This window comes from Oratosquilla oratoria, chromosome 37 (assembly GCF_046742065.1).
Source record: "Oratosquilla oratoria isolate Oo_2021 chromosome 37, ASM4674206v1, whole genome shotgun sequence".
Lineage (NCBI taxonomy): Eukaryota > Metazoa > Arthropoda > Malacostraca > Stomatopoda > Squillidae > Oratosquilla > Oratosquilla oratoria.
In genome coordinates this window covers 29,025,489-29,052,312 of record NC_134813.1, presented here as the reverse complement: position 1 = coordinate 29,052,312, position 26,824 = coordinate 29,025,489, and the positions used below count along the sequence as shown (strand labels likewise).

Genomic DNA, 26,824 nt, shown 5'->3' with positions numbered 1-26,824 from the left:
TAAAAAATATATGTAGATACATATATATATATATATATATATATATATATATATATATATATATACATATATATATATCTATACAGTATATGTATATATATATATATATATATATATATATATATATATATGTATATATATATATATATACATAAAACAGAGACAAAGAGGAGAGGAAAAGGGAAGAAAAAAAGGAAAAAGAAGAAGAAGAAGAAGAAGAAGAAGAAGAAGAAGAAGAAGAAGAAGAAGAAGAAGAAGAAGAAGAAGAAGAAGAAGAAGAAGAAGAAGAAAAAGAAGAAGAAGAAAAAGAAGACGAAGAAGAAGAAGAAGAAGAGGAAGAAGAAGAAGAAGAAGAAAAAGAAGAAGAAGAAGAAGAAGAAGGAGAAGAAGAAATAGAAGAACAAGAAGACGAAGAAGAAGAAAAAGAAGACGAGGAAATTACTTTTACAAATATAGACATAATGATATCAGCACAATTAGAAATAAATGATGATCTAGAGGAAAATTAGCCATAGATAATGTGCTGTGACGCGTTCAAGTGGGTTGTGGAAAGTATAACACATGGAGAAGGGGCAGTAGGGGAAAATAGGAGTTGGTGTGGTGAGGGTTGTGAAAAAAGAGGCGTCAAGGTTATTAAAGTGGAAATGGAGAGGTCAGTCCTCTTTCTTGACCAGCCCTTTGGGTTGTGTCCAATTGCAAATGATGAGTTATTTTGCTCCAAAACTATTTTCTAAGCTCAATGTTATGAAGTTAAGTTCTGTCATTTGAACTTTTGTGATCAATACGTAAAAATTACCGCTGAACTGGCAGGTGAAAATAAGCCCTCCTACTCGTTGCAATTCATTTATACCTACCTGACCTTCAATCGCCTTCGCAAGAACCTCAAGGTTGGAATCATCGCGATCCTTCTCTTTGAATTGACCGAAGCAGTGTATGTGAGCACAGTTTAGCCTGATTGTGAAGAAGAAGAAGAAGAAAGGTAAAATTAACAAAGATATTGATAGCAGTGTCCCCATCTTCCACGTACGGTTGCAACTGTTTAAAAGAGGTGGATAAAAAAGTTGCAGAGGATGGGAAGTGTTTTTGTTGTGGGACTGTTGTGGTCTCGCCCTCCCTGAACCGTATATAAAGGGACGAGGGTTTCGGATGCAGACACAAGTTCCTCCACATCGAAAGCATCAACATGAAGTCGGTAAGTCACGAGCATGCGACACTGCCACAGACTAGAGACGCTTTATGAGAAATCCGCTTCGAGTTTTAGCGTCTAAGAAGGGAAGAGACTTCATACCCCTTCGTCCTGTTTCAGGTCGCCGCCCTCTGCGTCCTCTTGGCCCTGGCCAACGCCGCCCCCAGGCCTGACGACGACTCTGCCGAAGCACTCCCCTTCGTCGCCACCCTCAAGGACGTCAGAGTCCAGCCCGACGCCCTGGGAGTTCACTCCTTGGACTTCGAGGCCGAGAACGGCATCGCCGTCAAGACCGTCGGCTCCCACGGCTCCGAGGGAGGCTCCGTCATGCAGGGCGCCTTCAAGTAAGTCTTCGTCGTCTTCACCGTGGTGTGGTCTAAGATTCTGTATGTAAATACTGATTTAGTTTTGTGGTGTCGCGCCCTACTCTAACGTTGATGTTCTTTGCAGCTACCGCTTGGACGACGGGACCTTCGTGCCCCTGACCTTCGTCGCCGACGAGTTCGGATACCGTCCCGTGTCGGACCTCCTACCCGTCGCCCCCCTGCCCCTCCACCCGGTGCCCCAGCACGCCCTCGACCAGATCGCCTTCGCCGAGCAGCAGAGGAGAGCCCAAGACTCAGACGAGAACGACTCTTAGGTCGTCGTTCGTCGAACCGCCGTTTTGAATCTGCCCATTTGCTCGACTTGGATCACCTGATTATTTAGTGCCATATATTTATTATCATGCCTCCTGAATACTAAATACAGTAAAAGAACGTAAAAGTGTTTGTTACCTCTGAACAATATTCCCTGGAATAATTCTAACCCCAAGTGGGTGGATAGGAAACAGTCATACACACAATGAAGATACAACTTTATAAAATATAACTAGATAGGATTGATAGAAATGATTTGAAGAAACGGCCTCTACGGAGTTTGATAATGTCAAAAAGTGGAAAGCTTCTCTAGAAAAAAATAACAAAGTAAAAGAATAAGTTCTAAAATGAGTGTGAGAAATAGGGGAACATGATGAGACCTGACAGTAGGGTGGTCAGTTCGATGAAGTGTATATAAGCAAATCTTTGTTCTCGCATATGTAGTTTCTCTAAAGAAGGGTGTGTATAGCCTAAACAGATATAAAACTAAAATGCTCTGTCGTGGGTTTTAATTTCACTTCTACTTCATGTATATATACATATACATATATATACATATACATATATATATATATATATATATATATATATGTATGTATATGTATATATATATATACATATGCATATATATATAAATATATATATATATATATATATATATATATATGTATATATATATTTATATATATATATCGTATACTTAGGGCGCAGAGTTAAACACCACAGCATTGTCATATATTTATACCTTTATATATATATATATATATATATATATATATATATATATATATATATTTATATATATATATATACATATATATTTATATGTGTGAATATATATATATACATATACATATACATATATATATATACATATATATGTACATATGCATATATGTATATATATATACATTTATATAATATATATATATGTATATATATATATATATATGTGTGTATATATATCGTATACATAGGGCGCAGGTTCTCCTTGATACATACTGAGTTAAACACCACAGCAGTGTCACAATTATCTATCTTCTTCCTAATATTTTCAATTCTCCTCACTATAGTTTTGACTTTGGGAGGGTGATCGAAAACCAACTGTCCAAAGTTATCCATTTTAATAACAAATTCGATGTTTTGACTTCAAGGAGTCGTTTTCAAAATAATTACATTTATCACAACACAATTACACAGAATAACTATATTTTTACGGACTGAACAGGGCGACGTCTTTCCATATACATGGAAAGACTTACAGTGATATGTGGCTTGATGATCTGACCCTTGGAGATCGCCTCAGGGGAGGGGGAGGGGGAGAGGGAGGGGGAGGAGTAGGGGGGGATCGGGGCAGTAGGCGATGCGAGAGGGGTGGACATAATCTCACCATTGGTGGGATTATTTCTCACATGTCTTGATGAGCTATTGAACAAGGGAATGGCCGTAATCATATTTGATTGTATATTAATGCTAGGAGCTCATTCCCTGATATACTTAGCCTCTACAATCGTATTTAGGAATTGCAAACCGGTGGAAGACAGCCATGTCTTACGTATGGTGATTTTTTATAAGAACCCCCGCACTTGCTCCTTAGTGCTGAAAAATTATTTGTCTAGCAAGTCTGAGACTCTGTCAAAAACCAATATGGTGTACAAATTCAACTGTAATTATGGAGACTGCTTGCTCTACAAATGTACATACATTGGGTTTACGACCTGTAATCTCAGCCGTCGCCTAACGCTCCACCTCCAACAGGGAGCGATTAAAAATCATTTTCAGCACAAGCATCATTCTTCCCTTGATAGAGCAACCATTGTTGACAACACTGAAGTAGTTACACAATGTAATGATGTAAGAGAATTAAGGATGCTAGAGGTTATGTATACCAGTTAATGGGCTCCTAGCATTAATATACAATCTAAAATGATTACGGCCGTTCCCTTGTTCAATAGCTCATCAAGACATGTGAGAAATAATCCCACCAATGGTGAGATTATGTCCACCCCTCTTGCATCGCCTACTGCCCCGAACCTCCCTACTCCTCCCCCTACCTCTCCCTCTCCCCCTCCCCCTCCCTCTCCCCTCCCCCTCCCCTGAGGCGATCTGCTAGGGTCAGATCATCAAGCCACACATCACTGTAAGTCTTTCCATGTATATGGAAAGACGTCGCCCTGTTCAGTCCGTAAAAATGTAGTTGTTCTGTGTTTTGTGTAATTGTGTTGTGATAAATATAATTATTTTGAAAACGACTCCTTGAAGTTGAAACGTCGAATTTGTTATCAGAATGGATAACTTTGGACAGTTGGATTTCGATCACCCTCCCAAAATCAAAACTATTAGGAAGAAGATAAATAATTGTGATAATACTGTGGTGTCTAACTCAGTATGTATATATATATATATATATATATATATATATATATATATATATATATGTATATATGTATACATATATATAGATAGATAGATAGATAGATATATGTATGTATGTATATGTATATATATGCAAAGAAGTCACAAAACACGTTATAGAATGTTTTTGCAGAAACTACTGTGAAATAAAAGATACGGTTACCGAACCTTTTCGTCTATTTAAGACATCTTCAAGGGTACAAAGTAGTGATACATAAAGTGATATTATATACATAAGAGAGAGGGGATTCGGAAAGGTCCCAAGTGAACAAAGTTAGTACAAACTGAATTAAAATTATCACAAACAATCTTTTTGATATTAGAATTATCTACATCGTACAAACCCAAACTCAAATTCATATTATTTTCAAAACAACTTTTAATATAATATGATTCAATAATATTTCTACTTCTGAGTTTTTCCAGTCAATGTTTTATGTCCATAGTCCTTTTTGGTGAACAAACAGTCCACTTGACAATTGCCTCGTTCTAATGCTATATTTGTTCAAACCTTTACCCGTCTGGTCTATGTAAATATATGTAAAATTTTAACATGGTATACTGTATACACAACCTTCCTTTTCTCTTAGTGAATTTGTAATCAACAAGCTCTTATATATATATACACACATCTTATCAACCAATTGTAACTCCTTGAAAACACGATCGAGACTAATAGGAGTATGTAGCTCGATGGAAGTGTATTAGGAAATTGAGATGCTGTAAGTTTGAGAACTCGAACCTAGCCGATACATAACAAATGGACAGTAACTTAACCAACTCTTGATGGTTGAGTTGAGATTATAGCAAGTCAAAGAAGAGAAGATGAAGTTAAAGAAAAACATGAAGCAAAATAGTGAGAAGGCCAGGAAACGCGAAAAAAATAGTTAAGAATTCAAACAAGGACAGAAATGGTGGTTAAAGAAGAATAGAACTGTAAAGAAAAACTAAGGAATAATAGAAAGAAGGAAAAGAAGATCGGGAGAAGGATGTGATAAGGGTTCTTAAAAGAAGAGAAACTTTAATAAGGGTTGTAGTAGACAAACAGAAATACATTATAGTAGTAGGACGGAAAGAGGAACATTTGCCACAAAGAAAATAATCAGAAATAAACAAAGTACAGAAAACAAATGAAATAGTATAAATGATAATTTGCATTGAGGAACTCATACATGAAGAAGTAGAAGAAGTATTTAGGTCAGCCAAGGTGCAAAACTAACGCAAGTAAAACTGAAATCACAAGGTACTAATTGAATAAAGATTTAGAATATATAAAAAATAAGAGATATAGAAATATTTTTTAGGCAAGGTGGGATGAAGCATACGAAGAAAGTGAGAAAAAAAAATATAAGAATAAAATATGTGTATATACATACATACATACATACATATACATATAAATATATATATATATATATATATATATATATATACATACATATATATATATATATATATAAATACATATATATATATATATATATATATATATATATATATATGTATATATATATTAGGAGCAAGGAAGAAAACTCTTTTGTTAAGTGATAGATTTGTAGGTGAGGAGACGGTTCGTAAAACAAAGACAAAGAGGAGAGGAAAAGGGAAGAAAAAAGATGAAGAAGAAGAAGAGGAGGAAGAAGAAGAAGAAGAAGAAGAAGAAGAAGAAGAAGAAGAAGAAGAAGAAGAAGAAGAAGAAGAAGAAGAAGAAGAAGAAATAGAAGAACAAGAAGACGAAGAAGAAGAAGAGGAAAAAGAAGACGAGGAAATTACTTATACAAATATAGACATAATGATATCAGGACAATTAGAAATAAATGATGATCTAGAGGAAAATTAGCCATAGATAATGTGCTGTGACGCGTTCAAGTGGGTTGTGGAAAGTATAACACATGGAGAAGGGGCAGTAGGGAAAAATAGGAGTTGGTGTGGTGAGGGTTGTGAAAAAAGAAGCGTCAAGGTTATTAAAGTGGAAATGGAGAGGTCAGTCCTCTTTCTTGACCAGCCCTTTGGGTTATGTCGAATTGCAAATGATGAGTTATTTTGCTCCAAAACTATTTTCTGAGCTCAATGTTATGAAGTTAAGTTCTGTCATTTGAACTTTTGTGATCAATACGTAAAAATTACCGCTGAACTGGCAGGTGAGAATAAGCCCTCCTACTCGTTGCAATTCATTTATACCTACCTGACCTTCAATCGCCTTCGCAAAAACCTCAAGGATGGAACCATCGCGATCCTTCTCTTTGAATTGACCGAAGCAGTGTATGTGAGCACAGTTTAGCCTGATTGTGTATCTAGAAGAAGAAGAAGAAGAAGAAGAAGAAGAAGAAGAAAGGTAAAATTAACAAAGATATTGAGAGCAGTGTCCCCATCTTCCATGTACGGTTGCAACTGTTTAAAAGAGGAGGATAAAAAAGTTGCAGAGGATGGGAAGTGTTTTTGTTGTGGGACTGTTGGGGTCTCGCCCTCCCTGAACCGTATATAAAGGGACGAGGGTCTCGGATGCAGACACAAGTTCCTCCACATCGAAAGCATCAACATGAAGTCGGTAAGTCACGAGCATGCCACACTGCCACCGACTAGTGACGCTTTATGAGAAATCTGCTTCGAGTTTTAGCGTCTAAGAAGGGAAGAGACTTCATACCCCTTCGTCCTGTTTCAGGTCGCCGCCCTTTGCGTCCTCGTGGCCCTGGCCAACGCTGCCCCTAGGCCCGACGACGACTCCGCCGAGGCACTCCCCTTCGTCGCCACCCTCAAGGACGTCAGAGTCCAGCCCGACGCCCTGGGAGTTCACTCCTTGGACTTCGAGGCCGAGAACGGCATCGCCGTCAAGACCGTCGGCTCCCACGGCTCCGAGGGAGGCTCCGTCATGCAGGGCGCCTTCAAGTAAGTCTTCGTCGTCTTCACCGTGGTGTGGTCTAAGATTCTGTATGCAAATACTGATTTAGTTTTGTGGTGTCGCGCCCTACTCTAACGTTGATGTTCTTTGCAGCTACCGCTTGGACGACGGGACCTTCGTGCCCCTGACCTTCGTCGCCGACGAGTTTGGCTACCGTCCCGTGTCGGACCTCCTGCCCGTCGCCCCCCTGCCCCTCCACCCGGTGCCCCAGCACGCCCTCGACCAGATCGCCTTCGCCGAGCAGCAGAGGAGAGCCCAAGACTCAGACGAGAACGACTCTTAGGGCGTCGAAGCGTCGCCAGAGACCGACTGCCCTTGAAGCAGTCTTCTCGAAACTTAATGACTATTTATACTATGTATATGTATCACAATGCTTCCTAAAGTGTAAATACAATTTATGAAATCAAAAATATTTGTTTTCTGGAAACACCAGTTAAGTTGCAAGTGAATGACTCAATCCGTCTCCTGTTTCTCCTCGCAACATCTGCTTCGAAGAACAACACCAGAAAAGATCATCAGTGAGTTTATTAGGCCCTCTGAAAAAATACAGTATCTAAAAAGTAAATGTGCCTCAGACCCAGTATATAAATTTTACATTTCACCTAACAAAGGGACTTTTATCCCTTCACTGGGCTGAAAAGTTTTGGCTGGCGTTAGCCAGAACAAAATATATAAATGCCATATTTTGGACATGCAATCCTTGTACAGATTAGACAGCTACATACTCACACAACAAAGTGTGGATTCATATAGAAACGGCATACTCCAAGTGTGGATGGACAAGTAACCAATTTAATTTATTGATGATGGACATAGATTTAAAGTCAAACGATTGCATTACTAGTGCCAGTATCGTATTTGTTTTCTCTGAGGCAGAAATGCAATGATTAGATGTTTTAAGGTCGTTACTGGTAATTACATCAAGATCCTCTTTATTCTCTCCACTTCTTCAAATAGCTTGTAGTCGTACTTAGTATTATTTTCGTTTATGTGTTGAATTTCATTGGCCATTTTTGAAAGCAATCTACATAATTACTTTTGTCATAGATTGAAATAAATTTGTAGTAAGAGTCTATAATTATTCGTGCAACAACTCTTATGTCTGACATCTTTCTGGTTGACATTCATTTTTCAATTCTGTGAATCTCATATATTTTCATAATCTTTCAATGACTGTAGTAAGGCCTAAAAGGCTGTAGTTCTGTAGCTTCTTTCTTTCAACCTTTTTAAATATAGGAGCAATCAATCAATCAATTGTTGCCTCGAGTTTCCCCAAGTGGGAATCCCACAGACCCTCAGTAGTTGGTAACAGTGCTCGAAATAACCCACAGACCTCTATGTCAAGAAAGTTTGGACTGTTGTCTGCGTAGTACTAGTGTGGGAGAGTCCCCATGTCAGGTCAGTCAGAGGGTCAAAGTGGGAGGGAGAAGAAAACAGTTGTCAGCTATCCATGTGTGAAAAAGTGTAAGAAATACAGCTGAGGTTGATAGAGAGTGATCTTGAGCCCAGTCCAGAGACTGAGTGTCATCCCCTCAAGGCTGCACCTCCTGATGGAGGTGATGAGGCAGCTGCACTGTCCGTTGGTTCCTAATATAGGAGTAATTTTCGGCAATTTTCGTTTTCTCGGTACATCCCCGATGAAGATGGACTCATGTGAAATTAAGTTAATTCTTATTTCCTTCAAATATCTGGGATGCCAACTGTCAGCTTCCAGTGTTTACTAACTTAGAACAACTTTATACATCTTCCAATGTTTTCTTTGGTCGCATTTACAAAAATAAGTAAATTTTCAGCTTCTAATGGAATGTCTTTCCCAGAAAACAAGTACTATTATCTTCTCGTACTGTATTTAGAATTCAGGGTGCATGATGATAAATACGTATAGACACGTGTTCACAAGAGTAAGATCCAAATAGAGCAAATGGGCAGATTCAAAATGACGATTCGATGAACGGTGACCTAAGGGTCGTTCTCGTCTGAGTCTTGGGCTCTCCTCTGCTGCTCGGCGAAGGCGATCTGGTCGAGGACGTGCTGGGGCACCGGGTGGAGGGGCAGGGGGGCGACGGGCAGGAGGCCCGACACGGGACGGTAGTCGAACTTGTCGGCGACGAAGGTTAGGGGTACGAAGGTCCCGTCGTCAAGGCGGTAACTGCAGATAAAACAGAATTTAAACAAGGTTGCTCGACCAAAAACATAAAGTCATTGAACATTTTCATAATTCTGTACCATACGATTATGCCCATAACGAAAACTTACTTGAAGGCGCCCTGCATGACGGAGCCTCCCTCGGAGCCGTGGGAGCCAACGGTCTTGACGGCGATGCCGTTCTCGGCCTCGAAGTCCAAGGAGTGAACTCCCAGGGCGTCGGGCTGGACTCTGACGTCCTTGAGGATGGCGACGAAGGGGAGTGCCTCGGCGGAGTCGTCGTCAGGCCTGGGTGTGGCATTGGCCAGTGCCAAGAAGACGCAGAGGGCGACAACCTGAAACAGGACAAGGATATGACGGCTCCTTCATTCTCAAATCGAGGTGCAAATCTCAATGTTTCTTTTGCCGAACGCGATGCTACATGCAAGTACATCAGTGACCATCACTTACGGACTTCATGTTGAAATTTTTTATCTGGAAGAAATTGTGCTCATTGTCGGGTCCTCGTCTCCCATATATAGATATATACATATGATTCAGGAAGGGCAAGATTCTCTCCATCCTCCGACAAAAACGCCTCCTGTCCACTACAACTTTTTATCCTCTCTTTGAAAAACCAGCACCTGTATAGGTCAGACATAGGATTTTGGGAAAAGTGTCATTGGGAACACTGAGCTTACAGGTACCCTAAATGAATATAAATTTCTCCCATGGTCATTTAGCTAAAACTATGGCTACATTCCCCATCTCGCGGTTTGACCTGAGGGTCGCCAAGGTTGAGGCGGGCCTTGACCCGTTCAAGAAGATTGCGGTCACTTTAGAAACTTCGTTCTAAATGACATCAAATAAACTTCATATCAGATTCCATATAGAGTATTTACTTCATTATAAGGTTTGTGAAGTAATTTTTATATGGACTTTTAGTAACATTTCTGTAGACCCGAGTTTTGCATTATTCTCTGGTGACTGGAAAAAGAAAACACTTTTAACTCCTGCTATCCCTCCTTTCTTCTGGTCTCTTCCAGTCTCCATTATCAACTCTGTGACTCCATCCCTTTGGCGTACTGACAGAGCGTATATCTTTTGCCGACGATATCCGCATTAGAGAATTATTTCGTCTTTTAGCTGGCAGGTGAAGAGAGTGTTCTCATCGGCCACTTTAGGCGTCACATCTCTTTACGAGAACATACCCGACAAATCACTTCTCTTTCAGGCTGACCCCACAAGACTTTATTCGCCTCAATACAAATGTGTTCTCTTTTGGGTAAAAATGTAACCTCAGAACTGAAAAAAAGAGTAATGAAACGAATGAATGGTACTTTTTCATCCATTATATGTGTGCGGATATGTGTGTGTGTGTGTGTGTGTGTGTGTGTGTGTGTGTGTGTGTGTGTGTGTGTGTGTGTGTGTGTGTGTGTGTGTGTGTGTGTGTGTGTGTGTGTGTGTGTGTGTGTGTGTGTGTGTGTGTGTGTGTGTGTGTGTGTGTGTGTGTGTGTGTGTGTGTGTGTGTGTGTGTGTGTGTGTGTGTGTGTGTGTGTGTGTGTGTGTGTGTGTGTGTGTGTGTGTGTGTGTATTTACCTAGTTGTGTTTTGCGGGAAGGGGAGCTATGCTCGTGGTGTCCCGCCTTTGTATCTCTCAGTGTCTAGTTTACTTTTAAACTCATGAATGGTCTTTTGCGCATACTATTTCATTATCTAGTTTGTTCCAAGTGTCCACTACTCTATGTGGAAAACTGTTTTTCTTCAGTTCCCTTCTGTACCTATGTTTTTTATTTTCTATCCCTGTCCTCTTGTGTTTCTCTTGTCACAGTTTAGTAAGTCCTCTCTATCGAGTATCTCTGTGCCTTTCATGATTCTGTAGATGGTCAGTAAGCCACCTCTCTCTCTTCTTTGCTCCAGCGTCGGTAACTCCAGTTTGGCCAATCTATCCTCATATAATAGGTTTGTAAGTGCAGGTCCCATTTTTGTTGCTGCTCTCTGGATTCTTTCTACTTTCTTTATATTCTGTTTGGTGCTGGGTGACCACAATGTCACCGCATACTCTAGTCTAGGCCTTATCCATGTAACCAATATTTTTTTTATCATGTCTTCGTCCAAGTATGCAAATGCCACATTTATTGATCTTAGCAAGTTGTAAGCCTCCCCGACAATTTTGTTAATCTGTTTATCATGAGACAAGTCGTTTGTGATAATTACCCCCAAATCTTTTTCGGATCCTGCCTTCTTTACCTCCTTGGTTCCAATTGTATATTTTCCTGATATTCTGTTTTTGCTTTTTCCAAACTCCATTATGCTACATTTCTTAGTATTAAAGTCCACTTCCCATTTCTGACTCCATTTCCATACTTTATTCAGGTCTTCCTGCAGTGCTTCACAGTCCTTATCAGTTTCTACTTTCCTTAACAGTTTGGCGTCGTCTGCAAAGAAGCTCATGTAACATTTTACATCCTCGTCCATTTCATTTACATAAATAGCAAACATTATTGGTGCCAATACAGACCCTTGCGGTACTCCACTGATCACCTCTTTCCAATCTGAATATATTTCTCTGAGCATTACTCTCATCTTTCCTCCATATATTTTAGTAGGTTCCCTTGTTCCCATTCTATGTGTTCCAGTTTTTTTTTCCGTGTGGTACTTTGTCAAAAGCTTTTTGCAAGTCTAGGAAGGCACAATCAGCCCATCCATTCCTTTCTTGCACTATGTCTATTAGTCTTGAGTAGAAGCATATTAAGTTTGTGGTGCATGATCTTCCTTGTCTGAACCCAAATTGTCTTGGGTTTATTATGTTGTTGTCGTCCAGATGTTTTACCCATCTATTCTTGATGATTTTCTCACAATTTTTGGCTATAGTGAATGTTAGTGATACTGGCCTATAGTTGGTGGGTTCTTCCTTGTTTCCTCCTTTATATATTGGTACAATGTTAGCATTTTTCCAGTCTTTAAGTATCTTTCCTTCTTTGAATGAGCTATTTAGTATGTTGTGTATTTTGTCTGTTAGTTCTTCTTTGCATTCCTTTAGAATCTAATTTGCAATACCATCCGGGCCATGTGATTTTCTGACGTCAAGTTTTGATAGGTGTTTTAATATTTCTTTTTGTGTTGTTGTAAACTCACTCATGTGAGGAGATTATTTATTATTATCTTCGTCCCAATTTTGTATTTTCTCTCTGGTGAAGACGGATTTAAAGTGATTGTTCATGACTTCGGCCATTTCTAAATCTTCTGTGTATTCTATATTTCCTTGGCGTAGTTTCACCTTTTCCTGATTGTTTTTAAGTTTACCATTTACGTATCGATAGAATAGTTTGGGTTGATCTTTGCATTTATCTATAATATCCTTTTCATGGTTCCTTTTCTCCTCTCTTCTCACATTAACATACTCATTTCTATAGTTTATATAGATTTGCCATTTACTAGGTTTTTTATCTTTTCTCCACCTTTTCCAAGCTTTTTCCCTTCTGTCTTTTGCCTCTCCATCTTTTGTTGAACCAACATTTGATGTACTCTCTCTCTCTCTTTTGTCTTGTGTGTGTGTGTGTCTCTTCCATATAGAATTGATCCCAGTTTGCATTCCGGAAGAATATCTTTAGTTTTGCAAAGTCCGTTTTGTTGTACATCAATCTTCCTTTCCTATGCTTTTCATTTCTCTCCATGTCTATTTCTTCCTTTAGTACAGTTTCGATGAGTATATGGTCGCTCTTTACAATTGATGTTTTGTCATGGATTTTGTCCACAATTTCAGGTTCTGTTGTAAACATTAAATCTAGTTTCGACGGCTCTTCATTGCTTCTGTATCTGGTGTTTTCGCTGACCCATTGGGTCATTGTGTATTCCATGGTCATGTCCAGTAGTACATTACCCCACAAGTCGTCTCTTCCTCGCACTGTCATGTTATCCCAACAAATTTCTTTGCAATTGAAGTCCCCCATAATTACCAGATTACCCCTGCCCATTAGTATCTCATTTAGTGATTTCCTTGTATCTTCTAGCATTTTTGCATGTTCGTTCTCTTTCCAAGCGTTAGTTTTTGGGGGCACATACAGTAGGTCACCACAAACTTTCTCCTTTTCATATTCTTGTCTTCGACTTTTATCATGATCAGTTCATGATAAAAAAAGTGATTTAGTCATCCCTTCTGTGTGTGTGTGTGTGTGTGTGTGTGTGTGTGTGTGTGTGTGTGTGTGTGTGTGTGTGTGTGTGTGTGTGTGTGTGTGTGTGTGTGTGTGTGTGTGTGTGTGTGTGTGTGTGTGTGTGTGTGTGTGTGTGTGTGTGTGTGTGTGTGTGTGTGTGTGTGTGTGTGTGTGTGTGTGTGTGTGTTTGTGTGTGTGTGTGTGTGTGCAACATGTTTAAAAAGGAAGGAAATTGAGAAGGGTAGATAGAGAGAGAAAACGAAAGAGGGAGAAAGAAAAAATCAATAAAAACAAAGTGGAGACTAACAAGGAGATAGATCTAGTGCATTAGATAAAACAGACAGACAGACAGAAAGGGAAAAAGTATTTTATTCTTCCAAGAGCACAAACAGAAAAAATGTGTCCATGTTTCTACGTTGTGGCAGTCCAGAATGAGAGGAGGTGCTTTTTACTGAAGGGCAAGGGCAAGGGGACGGGGTGTCGGGACCGACCTGCACCATATATATATGGGGGGACGAGGACCCAACAACAAGCACAAGTTCTTCCACACCGAAAGCATCAACATGAAGTCGGTAAGTGGTGATAATTGGTGTTCTCGTGGGTCGACTTGCGACCAACTGGAAACTCTTGGTAAACGTTGCACTTCAAGCTTCATCGTGCAAGTAGAAACGTCATGCCCCTTCGTCCTGTTTCAGGTCGCCGCCCTCTGTGTCCTTCTGGCCTTGGCCAACGCCGCCCCCAGGCCCGACGACGACTCTGCAGAAGCACTCCCCTTCGTCGCCACCCTCAAGGACGTCAGAGTCCAGCCCGACGCCCTGGGAGTTCACTCCTTGGACTTCGAGGCCGAGAACGGCATCGCCGTCAAGACCGTCGGCTCCCACGGCTCCGAGGGAGGCTCCGTCATGCAGGGCGCCTTCAAGTAAGTCTTCGTCGTCTTCACCGTGGTGTGGTCTAAGATTCTGTATGCAAATACTGATTTAGTTTTGTAGTGTCGCGCTCTACTCTAACGTTGATGTTCCTCACAGTTACCGCTTGGACGACGGTACCTTCGTGCCCCTGACCTTCGTAGCCGACGAGTTCGGCTACCGTCCCGAGTCTCCCCTCCTGCCCGTCGCCCCCCTGCCCCTCCACCCGGTGCCCCAGCACGCCCTCGACCAGATCGCCTTCGCCGAACAGCAGAGGAGAGCCCAAGACTCAGACGAGAACGACTCTTAGGGCGTCGCAGCGTTCCCGGAGACCGACTGACCATGTTCTCGTCTCAAGACTTGATGACTATGTATATTTATTACCATGTCCCTGTAAGTGTAAATACAATTTAACAAATCAATAATTTTGTTTTGAAAATATCGTCCAAATTAAAGCTAAATGGCTTTTTCATCTATCTCAACCCTGTAACACCTATCTCGAAAAGGTGATAAGTAAGTTTGCTCGATCTGAAATATAAGTATATATTTAGGGTAGTTAAACAGTTGGTTGAAGAACAACGAAAATGGTTTAGGAATTTATTCACTCTAACGTTGCGACTAACATGGTCTTCTTCAGAAAGCTCCTACAGAAAACTTACATCGCGTTTCAAAACTCCCTACTACTTCATTCATCAGCTCATTTCCTACTCTAGCACTAAGATCCTCTGGCACTTTTACATTTACATATATCATAAAACTCTCTATGCACTCTTTAAATAGATCTTAACCGCTTCCTTCTTCTCTTCACTTTTCATGTTGCCAGGGCCATAAGCACTCACATACTGTATGTCCATATCTCCCATTTCAAACTTACTGTGGCTTACAATGTCTGTACCTCCTTTCTTCATGCCATGCAGAATGTCTGAAGAAAGAAGGTACAGTGATGGTGGACTGGCTGGTGGGGTTGTTTAATGTTTGTTTGAGAGAGGGTAGAGTGCCGGAGGACTGGAGGAGTGCCTGTATAGTTTCGCTTTACAAGGGAAAGGGGGACAAGTGTGAGTGTGGTAGTTTCAGAGGGATCAGCTTGTTGAATGTAGTTGGGAAGGCGTATGGGAGGGTCTTGATTTAGAGGATTAGAAGAGGAACAGAGGGAGTAATTGGTGAGGAACAGTGCGGATTTAGGACAGGTAGGGGTTGTGTAGATCAGATCTTTGTGGTAAGACAAATATGTGAGAAAGCTATAGGAAAAGGTAAGGATGTTTTTTGGGGCTTTTATGGATCTGGAAAAGGTTTATGACAGGGTAGATAGGAAGGCACTGTGGGAGGTACTGCAGATATATGGGATAGGAGGAAAGCTGTTAAGAGCAGTCAAGAGTTTTTACGAGAGTAGTAAAGCTTGTGTTAGGATTAGAAATGGAGAGAGTGAATGGTTTGAGGTAAAGGTGGGACTTCGTCAGGGATGTGATATGTCACCCTGGCTATTCAATCTTTACATGGATGGGGTGGTGCGAGAGGTGAATGCAAGGGTAGTGGGTCAGGGGTTGGAGATGATTAAAGAAAATGGAGAAAAGTGGAAGGTGAGCCAGTTGTTGTTTGCTGACAACACTGCGATTGTGGCAGGATCAGAGGAGGGATTGAGGAAGTTAGTGACAGAGTTTGAGAAGGTGTGTGAAAGAAGGAGGCTGAAGATAAATGTGGGTAAAAGTAAGGTGATGAGATGTACAAGGGGAGAGAGTGACAGCAGGTTGGAGGTGAGCATTAAGGGTGACTGGGAGAAGTGGATAGTTTTAGATATTTGGGTGCGAAATGTGGCAGGAAAGGGAGGAGTGGTGGTGGAGATAGAATGTAGATTGAGAGAAGCGAGTAAATGCCTTGGTGGATTGAAAAGTGTAATGAGAAATAGACATCTGGGAATGGATGCTAAGAGGAGGTTATATGAAGGAGTGATTGTACCAACAGCATTGTACGGCGCAGAAACATGGAACATAAGAGAGGAAGAGAGAAGGAGTTTGAATGTGTTTGAGATGAAATGTCTGAGAAGTATGACAGGGGTTACTAGGCTAGATAGAGTAAGAAATGAGGAGGGGGAGGAGGAGAACAGGGGTGGAAAGGGAACTGGGAGATAGGATTGATGAAAGGGTATTAGAATGGTTTGGACACATGGAAAGAAAGAGTGAAGAAATATTAGTAAAAGAAGTATGGAAGGCAGAGGTGGAAGGAGTGAATATGAGGGGGCGTCCTAGGATGAGATGGATGGATGGGGTGAAAGGGGCATTACAAAAGAGAGGAATATCTGTGGAGGAAGGACGGGAGAAGACAGAAGATAGGGATGAATGGAGAGGGGTTGTGTATAGATGATGCTATGATGCATGAGGGGGAGTGGATGGGGGATGGGGGGTGGGGAGGTATGTTTGAAAAGAAAATTGACGCAGCCCGAAGGGATTTATCCCCGTCTTCTCCTTTTCTGCATGAGGGGACGGAGAGGGGGGTCGCCGAATTTATGAAGCGGCCTTGCTGTGGATGCGCTGTGTCTTGCGACACTGCTTCTGACCCAGGGCAGTGGACAAGGTGCAGCGATGACCCGTCATCCAGGAGGTGCCAAGATAGGAGGGAGGGAGGAGGGTGGAAGGGAGTGGAATATATAGGAAATGGAACGGGTGGGAGTGGTTTATATTCCTTTTTCTTTGTGGCTACCCCCCATGTAGGGGGAAAAAGCATTTGGTATATGTATGTATGTATGTATGTATGTATGTACAATGTCTTCGATAACACTTCTCTCTACTCCACCACGCACTTACCTATCTCAGCACTTGCCAACACTGCCACTCCTTCTTTCTCTTGCCATCTGGCCACTCCTGATACCCTTTTCATTACATCCCTGAACTCCAACCCATTCTCCCTTTCAGTTTTGGTTCACTCAACGTTAACACATCCATTTTCATCTCACATACATCCTGTCAATCCTTCCCCTTTTGCTCTCATCCATGCCATATCCACGCACATTTAGTGACTCACCTATCAGGGCTGTGGTTGGAGTCTTCCCAGACCCTCTTCTGCCTTGAGTTTTAGTGGCAGAAAAATACAGTCTGGGGTTATTCAGCTCCCACACTCCGTCTCATTCACTCGCCTTTTACTACACGAATGGGACCACGGCGCGGTGGTGGGATTCTTCCCCAACCCCCCATACACATTACAGGTGGATAAAAGAACGAAGAGATAAAATCATGGGAGTAGTAAAGCATAGATTTAAGGGGACAGTATAAAGAAGGAAGAGACGTAGTTCGAAAGCATCTCGTCTTTACATTATGAGTAGATATTTTCCCCGAACATAGAGGAAGGGATTATTACTCTGGTTCGTAGCGGCGCCCATCAAGTAATGACTGTGCACGTGATTCACCATGATCTTGGATCACGTGTTGGATTCATGACCGACAACTATTTCCCTCCCGGAAGAGAGTTCAGAGCTCATATATGCCTGATCTATAGGTAATGCTGTGATCTTACGCGCACACACACACACACACACACCCAACTCCCCGCCTACAAGAGTTAGAGTAACAACTCCCAGCGCAGCTATACTGAATTTTTTTCAGCCCTGGGCGGAATTCGAACCCAGACTGCTGTAGTGGCGGCCACGAACGCTACAACTGTGCCGTCAAGTCGTGTGCGTGTGTGTTTACCTTGAATTTACCTTGAAGCGTTTCTGCCTCAAGGGGATGTTGCTCCCCCGATGGAACTTGAGGCAAGGCCGTTTCAGTTTGTTGTTTGTAGTCCAGCTGGTCAATAATGGAGTTGCAATTCGCTGGACGTGACGCTGCATAACCTGGGATGCCGTCTGATCTGGTAGGGTTGACAGGAATTTGTCAAGTTCCCTTTTGAAAACTTCCGTTTTAACACCTGTAATGTTCCGTAGGTGTGTGTGTATTCACTTGGTCTTTGGATCACGTATTGGACTCGTGATCGACAGCTATTTCCCTCCTGGAAGAGAGCTCAGAGCTCGTAGGTCCGATCTATGGGTAATGCTATGACCTTACACACACACACACACCAACTCCCCGCCCACGAGAGTCAGAGTAACGACCCGAAGCGCAGCTGTACTGTGTGTGTGTGTGTGTGTGTGCGTGTGTGTGCGTCCGTGTGTGTGTGTGCGTGTATGTGCGTGCGTGCGTGCATGTGTGTGTGTGTGTGTGTGTGTGTGTGTGTGTGTGTGTGTGTGTGTGTGTGTGTGTGTGTGTGTGTGTGTGTGTGTGTGTGTGTGTGTGTGTGTGTGTGTGTGTGTGTGTGTGTGAGAGAGAGAGAGAGAGAATGTGTGTGTGCGTGCGAGCGTGCGTGCGTGTGTGTGCATGTGAGTGCGTAGGTGTGTATCCTGTATGTGTGTGCATGTTGCTACCTTTATTGTAGTTAACATAGGTTTTATTGGCTCTTCTTATGGTGAAGGTACCTCAACCACACTTTGTTGTGAGAGTATGTAGCTGTCTAACCTGTACAAGGATTGCATGTCCAAAACATGGCATTTATGTATTTTGTTCTGGCTAACGCCAGCCGAAATTTTTCAGCCTGGTGAAAGGATAAAAGTCCCTTTGTTAGGTGAAATGTAAAATGTATATACTGGGTCTGAGGCACATTTACTTTTTAGATACTGTATTTTTTCAGAGGGCCTAATAAACTCCCTGATGATCTTTTCTGGTGTTGTTCTTCGAAGCAGATGTTGCGAGGAGAAACAGGAGACGGATTGAGCCATTCACGTGCAACTTAACTAGTGTTTCCAGAAAACAAATATTTTTGATTTCATAAATTGTATTTACACTTTAGGAAGCATTGTGATACATATACATAGTATAAATAGTCATTAAGTTTCGAGAAGATTGCTTCAAGGGCAGTCGGTCTCTGGCGACGCTTCGACGCCCTAAGAGTCGTTCTCGTCTGAGTCTTGGGCTCTCCTCTGCTGTTCGGCGAAGGCGATCTGGTCGAGGGCATGCTGGGGCACCGGGTGGAGGGGCAGGGGGGCGACGGGCAGGAGGTCCGACACGGGACGGTAGCCGAACTCATCGGCGACGAAGGTCAGGGGCACGAAGGTCCCGTCGTCCAAGCGGTAGCTGCAAAGAACATCAACGTTAGAGTAGGGCGCGACACCACAAAATTAAATCAGTATTTGCATACAGAATCTTAGACCACACCACGGTGAAGACGACGAAGACTTACTTGAAGGCGCCCTGCATGACGGAGCCTCCCTCGGAGCCGTGGGAGCCGACGGTCTTGACGGCGATGCCGTTCTCGGCCTCGAAGTCCAAGGAGTGAACTCCCAGGGCGTCGGGCTGGACTCTGACGTCCTTGAGGGTGGCGACGAAGGGGAGTGCCTCGGCGGAGTCGTCGTCGGGCCTGGGAGCAGCGTTGGCCAGGGCCACGAGGACGCAAAGGGCGGCGACCTGAAACAGAACGAAGGGGTATGAAGTCTCTTCCCTTCTTAGACGCTAAAGCTCGAAGCGGATTTCTCATAAAGCGCCTCTAGTCGGTGGCAGTGTGGCATGCTCGTGACTTACCGACTTCATGTTGATGCTTTCAATGTGGAGGAACTTGTGTCTGCATCCGAAACCCTCGCCCCTTTATATACGGTTCAGGGAGGGCGAGACCCCAACAGTCCCACAACAAAAACACTTCCCATCCTCTGCAACTTTTTTATCCTCCTCTTTTAAACAGTTGCAACCGTACGTGGAAGATGGGAACACTGCTATCAATATCTTTGTTAATTTTACCTTTCTTCTTCTTCTTCTTCTTCTTCTTCTTCTTCTTCTTCTTCTTCTTCTTCTTCTTCTTCTTCTTCTTCTTCTTCTTCTTCTTATTCTTCTTCTTCTTCTTCTTTCATCTTTTTTCTTCCCTTTTCCTTTCCTCTCTGTCTCTGTTTTACGAACTGTCTCCTCACCTACAAATCTATCACTTAACAAAAGAGTTTTCCTGTTTGCTCCTAATATATATATATATATATATATATATATATATATATGTATATATACATATATATATATATATATATATGTATATATATATATATATATATATATGTATATATTATATATATATATGTATATATATATATATATATATATATATTTATATATATATATATACATATTTTATTCTTATACTTATGTTTTTGATTCCTCACATTCTTCCCATGCTTCATCCCACCTTGCCTAAAAGATATTTCTATATCTCTTATTTTTCATATATTCTAAATCTTTATTCAATTACTGCCTTACGATTTCAATTTTACTTTCATTAGTTTTGCACCTTGGCTGACCTAAATACTTCTTCTACTTCTTCAGGTATGAGTTCCTCAATGCAAATTATCATTTATACTGTTTCATTTGTTTCCTGTACTTTGTTTATTTCTAATTATTTTCTTTGTGGCAAATGTTCCTCTTTCCGTCCTACTACTATAATGTATTTCTGTTTGTCTACTACATCTCTTATTAAAATTTCTCTTCTTTTAAGAACCCTTATCACATCCTTCTCCCGATCTTCTTTTTCTTCTCTCTATTATTCCTTAGTTTTTCTTTGCAGTTCTTTTCTTCTTTAACCACCCTTTCTGTCCTTTTGTGTTTCCTGGCCTTCTCACTGTTTTTTCTTTAACTTCATCTTCTCTTCTTTGACTTGCTATAATCTCAACTCAACCATCAAGAGTTGGTTAAGTTATAGTCCATTTCTTACGTATCGGCTAGGTTCGAGTCCTTAATCTTACAGCATCTCAATTTCCTAATACACTTCCATCGAGCTACATACTCCTATTAGTCTCGATCGTGTTTTCAAGGAGTTACAATTTTTGATAAGATATATATATATATATATATATATATATATATATATATATATATATATATATATATATATATATATATATATATATATATCAGAGCTTGTTGATTACAAATTCACTAAGAGAAAAGGAAGGTTGTGTATACAGTATACCATGTTAAAATTGTACCTTTATTTACATAGACCAAACGGGTAAAGGTTTGAACAAATATAGCATTAGAACAAGGCAATTGTCAAGTGGACTGTTTGTTCACCAAAAGGACTATGGACTGAATATTGACTGGAAAAACTCAAAAGTAGAAATATTATTGAATCATATTATATTAAAAGTTGTTTTGAAAATAATATGAATTTGAGTTTGGGTTTATACGAAGTAGATAATTCTAATATCAAAAAGATTGTTTGTGATTATTTTAATTCAGTTTGTACTAACCTTGTTCACTTGGGACCTTTCCGAATCCCCTCTTTCTTATGTATGTAATATCACTTTATGTACCATTACTTTGCACAATTGAAGATGTCTTAAATAGACGAAAAGGTTCGGTAACCGTATCTTTTATTTCACAGTGGTTTCTGCAAAAACATTTTATAACGAGTTTTGTGACTTCTTTGCATATATATATACATATATCTATCTATCTATCTATTTATATATATATATATATATATATATATATATATATATATATATATAAACATACTGAGTTAAACACCACAGCATTCTCACAATTATTTATCTTCTTCCTAATATTTTCAATTCTCCTCACTATAGTTTGACTTTGGGAGGGTGATCGCAAACCAACTGTCCAAAGTTATCCATTTTAATAACAAATGTCCTACGTATGGTGATTTTTTATAAGAACCCCCGTACTTGCTCCTTAGTGCTGAAAAATCATTTGTCTAGCAAGTCTGGGACTCTGTCAAAAACCAATATGGTGTACAAATTCAACTGTAATTATGGAGACTGCTCGCTCTACAAATGTGCAGATATTGTCCCAGACTTGCTAGACAAATAATTTTTCAGCACTAAGGAGCAAGTGCGGGGGTTCTTATAAAAAATCACCATACGTAAGACATGGCTGTCTTCCACCGGTTTGCAATACGATGCTAGAGGCTATGTATATCATGGAATGGGCTCCTAGCATTAATATACAATCTAAAATGATTACGGCCATTCCCTTGTTCAATAGCTCATCAAGATATGTGAGAAATAATCCCACCAATGGTGAAATTATGTCCACCCCTCTCGCATCGACTACTGCCCCGACCCCCCTACTCCTCCGCCTCCCTCTCCCCCTCCCCCCCTCCCCTGAGGCGATCTGCTAGGGTCAAATCATCAAGCTACACATCACTGTAAGTCTTTCCATGTATATGGAAAGACGTCGCCCTGTTCAGTCCGTAAAAATGTAGTTGTTCTGTGGAATTATGTTGTGATAAATGTAATTATTTTGAAAACGACTCCTTCAAGTCGAAACGTCGAATTTGATATTAAAATGGATAACTTTGGACAGTTGGTTTTCGATCACCCTCCCAAAGTCAAAACTATAGTGAGAAGAATTGAAAATATTAGGAAGAATAAAAGATAAATAATTGTGACAATGCTGTGGAGAATTGAAAATATTAGGAAGAAGATAAATAATTGTGACGATGCTGTGTTTTTAACTCAGTATGTATCAATGAGAACCTGCGCCCAATGTATACGATATATATATATATATATATATATATATATATATACATATATGTATATATATATATATCCACATATATGTATATGTACATATATATATTATATATGTATGTATATATATATACATGTACATATATATATATGTATATGTATATCTATACATATACATATATATACATATATATATACATATATATATATATATATATATATATATATATATATATGTATGTATATGACAATACTGTGGTGTTTAACTCAGTATGTATCAAGGAGAACCTGCGCCCTAAGTATACGATATATATATATATATATATATATATATATATATATATATATATATATGCATATATATACATATATATATAAATATATATATGTATATGTATGTATATGTATATATATATATATATATATATATATATATATATATATGAATATATATATATGTGTGTGTGTGTTTGTGTGTGTGTGTGTGTGTGTGTGTGTGTGTGTGTGTGTGTGTGTGTGTGTGTGTGTGTGTGTGTGTGTGTGTGTGTGTGTGTGTGTGTGTGTGTGTGTGTGTGTGTGTGTGTGTGTGTGTGTGTGTGTGTGTGTGTGTGTGTGTGTATGTGTGTGTGCGTGTGTGTGTGAAATTAAAACCCACGACAGAGCATTTAATTTTATATCTGTTTAGGCTATGCACACCCTTCTTTAGAGAAACTACATATGCAAGAACAAAGATTTGGTTATATACACTTCATCGAACTGACCACCCTACTGTCAGGTCTCGCCATGTTCCCGTATTTCTCACACTCATTTTAGAGCTTATTTTTCTACTTTCTTTGTTATGTTTTTCTAGAGAAGCTTTCCACTTTTTGACATTATCAAAGTCCGTAGAGGCCGCTTCTTCAAATCATTTCTATCAATCCTACCTAGTTACATTTTACAAAGTTGTATATTCATTGTGTGTATGACTTTCTTTTTTCTGCCTCCCTTACTTCCAAGTAAACTCAAGGGCTACATCATCACTTTTACCTACTGGGCACTAGAACGCCAGTGTTTCAAGTGTTTCATTTTATATATATATATATATATATATATGTAGAGTATATACACACACATAATTATATATATATATATATATTGGAAAACAGCAAACACCAGATTCAATTGAAGGGTTTATTTGCCCGACGTTTCGATTCCCGTCCAGGAATATATGATCCACTGCCATGTTGAGAAAGTTTCCTTTCCACCCACTTGGGGTTAGAAGTGTTCCAGGGAATATTGTTCAGAGGTAACAAACACTTTTACGTTCTCATACTGTATTTAGTATTCAGGAGGCATGATGATAAATATATGGCACTAAATAATCAGGTGATCCAAGTCGAGCAAATGGGCAGATTCAAAACGACGGTTCGACGAACGACGACCTAAGAGTCGTTCTCGTCTGAGTCTTGGGCTCTCCTCTGCTGCTCGGCGAAGGCGATCTGGTCGAGAGCGTGCTGGGGCACCGGGTGGAGGGGCAGGGGGGCGACGGGCAGGAGGTCCGACACGGGACGGTAGCCGAACTCATCGGCGACGAAGGTCAGGGGCACGAAGGTCCCGTCGTCCAAGCGGTAGCTGTAAAGAACATCAACGTTAGAGTAGGGCACGAGACTATAAAAAAATAAATCAGTATGTACATACAACAGAACGGTGAAGATGACGAAGACCTACTTGAAGGCGCCCTGCATGACAGAGCCTCCCTCGGAGCCGTGGGAGCCGACGGTCTTGACGGCGATGCCGTTCTCGGCCTCGAAGTCCAAAGAGTGAACTCCCAGGGCGTCGGGCTGGACTCTGACGTCCTTGAGGGTGGCGACGAAGGGAAGTGTTTCGGCGGAGTCGTCGTCGGGCCTGGGGGCGGCGTTGGCCAAGGCCAGAAGGACACAGAGGGCGGCGACCTGAAACAGGACGAAGGGGCATGACGTTTCTACTTGCGCGATGAAGCTTGAAGTGCAACGTTTACCAAGAGTTTCCAGTTGGTCGCAAGTCGACCCATGAGGACACCAATTATCACCACTTACCGACTTCATGTTTATGCTTTCGATGTGGAAGAACTTGTGCTTGTTGTTGGGTCCTCGTCCCCCCCATATATATATGGTGCAGGTTGGTGCCGACACCCCGTCCCCTTGCCCTTGCCCTTCAGTAAAAAGCACCTCCTCTCATTCTGGACTGCCACAACGTTGAAACATGGACACATTGTTTCTGTTTGTGCTTTTGGAAGAATAAAATACTTTTTCCCTTTTTGTCTGTCTGTCTGTTTTATCTAATGCATTAGCTCTATCTCCTTGTTAGTCTCCACTTTGTTTTTATTGATTTTTTCTTTCTCCCTCTTTCGTTTTCTCTCTCTATCTACCCTTCTCAATTTCCTTCCTTTTTAAACATGTTGCACACACACACACACACACACACACACAAACACACACACACACACACACACACATACACACACACACACACATACACACACACACACACACACAAACACTTTTTTTATCATGAACTGATCATGATAAAAGTCGAAGACAAGAATATGAAAAGGAGAAAGTTTGTGGTGACCTACTGTATGTGCCCCCAAAAACTAACGCTTGGAAAGAGAACGAACATGCAAAAATGCTAGAAGATACAAGGAAATCACTAAATGAGATACTAATGGGCAGGGATAATCTGGTAATTATGGGGGACTTCAATTGCAAAGAAATTTGTTGGGATAACATGACAGTGCTAGGAAGAGACGGCTTGTTGGGTAATGTACCACTGGACATGACCATGGAATACACAATGACCCAATGGGTCAGCGAAAACACCAGATACAGAAGCAATGAAGAGCCGTCGATACTAGATTTAATGTTTACAACAGAATCTGAAATTGTGTACAAAATCCATTACAAGACACCAATTGGAAAGAGCGACCATATACTCATCGAAACTGTACTAAAGGAAGAAATAGACATGGAGAGAAATGAAAAGCATAGGAAAGGAAGATTGATGTACAACAAAACGGACTTTGCAAAACTAAAGATATTCTTCCGGAATGCAAACTGGGATAAATTCTATATGGAAGAGACAAAAGTGGATGAGAAATGGAATATCTTGATGGAAAATTACAATGAAGGGGTAAACAGGCATGTACCAAGACAAAAGCGAGAGAGAGAGTACATCAAATGTTGGTTCAACAAAAGATGCAGTGAGGCAAAAGACAGAAGGGACAAAGCTTGGAAAAGGTGGAGAAAAGATAAAAAACCTAGTAAATGGCAAATTTATATAAACTATAGAAATGAGTATGTTAATGTGAGAAGAGAGGAGAAAAGGAACCATGAAAAGGATATTATAGATAAATGCAAAGATCAATCCAAACTTTTCTATTGATACGTAAATGGTAAGCTTAAAAACAAACAGGAAAAGGTGAAACTACGCCAAGGAAATATAGAATACACAGAAGATTTAGAAATGGCCGAAGTCATGAACAATCACTTTAAATCCGTCTTCACCAGAGAGAAAATACAAAATTGGGACGAAGATAATAACAAATAATCTCCCCACATGAGTGAGTTTACAACAACACAAAAAGAAATATCAGAACACCTATCAAAACTTGACGTCAGAAAATCACATGGCCCGGATGGAATTGCAAATTAGATTCTAAAGGAATGCAAAGAAGAACTAACGGACAAAATACACAACATGATAAATAGCTCATTCAAAGAAGGAAAGATACCTAAAGACTGGAAAAATGCTAACATTGTACCAATATATAAAGGAGGAAACAAGGAAGAACCCACCAACTATAGCCCAGTATCACTAACAAGCACTATAGCCAAAATTTGTGAGGAAATCATCAAGAATAGATGGGTAAAACATCTGGAAGACAACAGCATGATAAACCCAAGATAATTTGGGTTCAGACAAGGAAGATCATGCACCACAAACTTAATATGCTTCTACTCAAGACTAATAGACATAGTGCAAGAAAGGAATGG

General features: G+C 40.5%; 5 protein-coding genes across 5 annotated transcripts; 2 read left to right on the top strand and 3 right to left on the bottom strand.

The window, feature by feature from the left end:
* The first annotated feature begins 1,183 nt into the window (after positions 1 to 1,183).
* Positions 1,184 to 1,826, top strand: LOC143019395 (cuticle protein AM1199-like). Its single transcript, XM_076175031.1, has 3 exons — positions 1,184 to 1,192; positions 1,307 to 1,530; positions 1,637 to 1,826. Exons 1-3 carry the CDS (start codon positions 1,184 to 1,186, stop codon positions 1,824 to 1,826), a joined length of 423 nt encoding a protein of 140 aa, XP_076031146.1.
* Positions 1,827 to 6,778: 4,952 nt separating this feature from the next.
* LOC143019394 (cuticle protein AM1199-like) lies at positions 6,779 to 7,421 on the top strand. The gene is made up of 3 exons (XM_076175030.1): positions 6,779 to 6,787; positions 6,902 to 7,125; positions 7,232 to 7,421. Exons 1-3 carry the CDS (start codon positions 6,779 to 6,781, stop codon positions 7,419 to 7,421), a joined length of 423 nt encoding a protein of 140 aa, XP_076031145.1.
* Positions 7,422 to 9,097: 1,676 nt separating this feature from the next.
* LOC143019393 (cuticle protein AMP3-like) lies at positions 9,098 to 9,742 on the bottom strand. The gene is made up of 3 exons (XM_076175029.1): positions 9,734 to 9,742; positions 9,395 to 9,618; positions 9,098 to 9,287 (listed from the first exon to the last, which is right to left on the bottom strand). Exons 1-3 carry the CDS (start codon positions 9,740 to 9,742, stop codon positions 9,098 to 9,100), a joined length of 423 nt encoding a protein of 140 aa, XP_076031144.1.
* Positions 9,743 to 19,226: 9,484 nt separating this feature from the next.
* LOC143019392 (cuticle protein AM1199-like) lies at positions 19,227 to 19,869 on the bottom strand. Its single transcript, XM_076175028.1, has 3 exons — positions 19,861 to 19,869; positions 19,523 to 19,746; positions 19,227 to 19,416 (listed from the first exon to the last, which is right to left on the bottom strand). The coding sequence occupies exons 1-3, from the start codon at positions 19,867 to 19,869 to the stop codon at positions 19,227 to 19,229; spliced, it is 423 nt and encodes a 140-aa protein (XP_076031143.1).
* Positions 19,870 to 24,235: 4,366 nt separating this feature from the next.
* LOC143019391 (pupal cuticle protein-like) lies at positions 24,236 to 24,877 on the bottom strand. Its single transcript, XM_076175026.1, has 2 exons — positions 24,522 to 24,877; positions 24,236 to 24,425 (listed from the first exon to the last, which is right to left on the bottom strand). The coding sequence occupies exons 1-2, from the start codon at positions 24,875 to 24,877 to the stop codon at positions 24,236 to 24,238; spliced, it is 546 nt and encodes a 181-aa protein (XP_076031141.1).
* Positions 24,878 to 26,824: the final 1,947 nt, after the last annotated feature.

What these genes read in the sequence shown, in the direction of transcription:
- LOC143019395 (XM_076175031.1), top strand. An exon ending in GTCATGCAGGGCGCCTTCAA is followed by an intron (nt 1,531 to 1,636) that starts GTAAGTCTTCGT and finishes TGTTCTTTGCAG; the next exon opens with CTACCGCTTGGACGACGGGA.
- LOC143019394 (XM_076175030.1), top strand. An exon ending in GTCATGCAGGGCGCCTTCAA is followed by an intron (nt 7,126 to 7,231) that starts GTAAGTCTTCGT and finishes TGTTCTTTGCAG; the next exon opens with CTACCGCTTGGACGACGGGA.
- LOC143019393 (XM_076175029.1), bottom strand. An exon ending in GTCATGCAGGGCGCCTTCAA is followed by an intron (nt 9,288 to 9,394) that starts GTAAGTTTTCGT and finishes TTTTATCTGCAG; the next exon opens with TTACCGCCTTGACGACGGGA.
- LOC143019392 (XM_076175028.1), bottom strand. An exon ending in GTCATGCAGGGCGCCTTCAA is followed by an intron (nt 19,417 to 19,522) that starts GTAAGTCTTCGT and finishes TGTTCTTTGCAG; the next exon opens with CTACCGCTTGGACGACGGGA.
- LOC143019391 (XM_076175026.1), bottom strand. Translation starts at nt 24,877, where the DNA reads ATGAAGTCGGTAAGTGGTGATAATTGGTGTCCTCATGGGTCGACTTGC. An exon ending in GTCATGCAGGGCGCCTTCAA is followed by an intron (nt 24,426 to 24,521) that starts GTAGGTCTTCGT and finishes TGTTCTTTACAG; the next exon opens with CTACCGCTTGGACGACGGGA.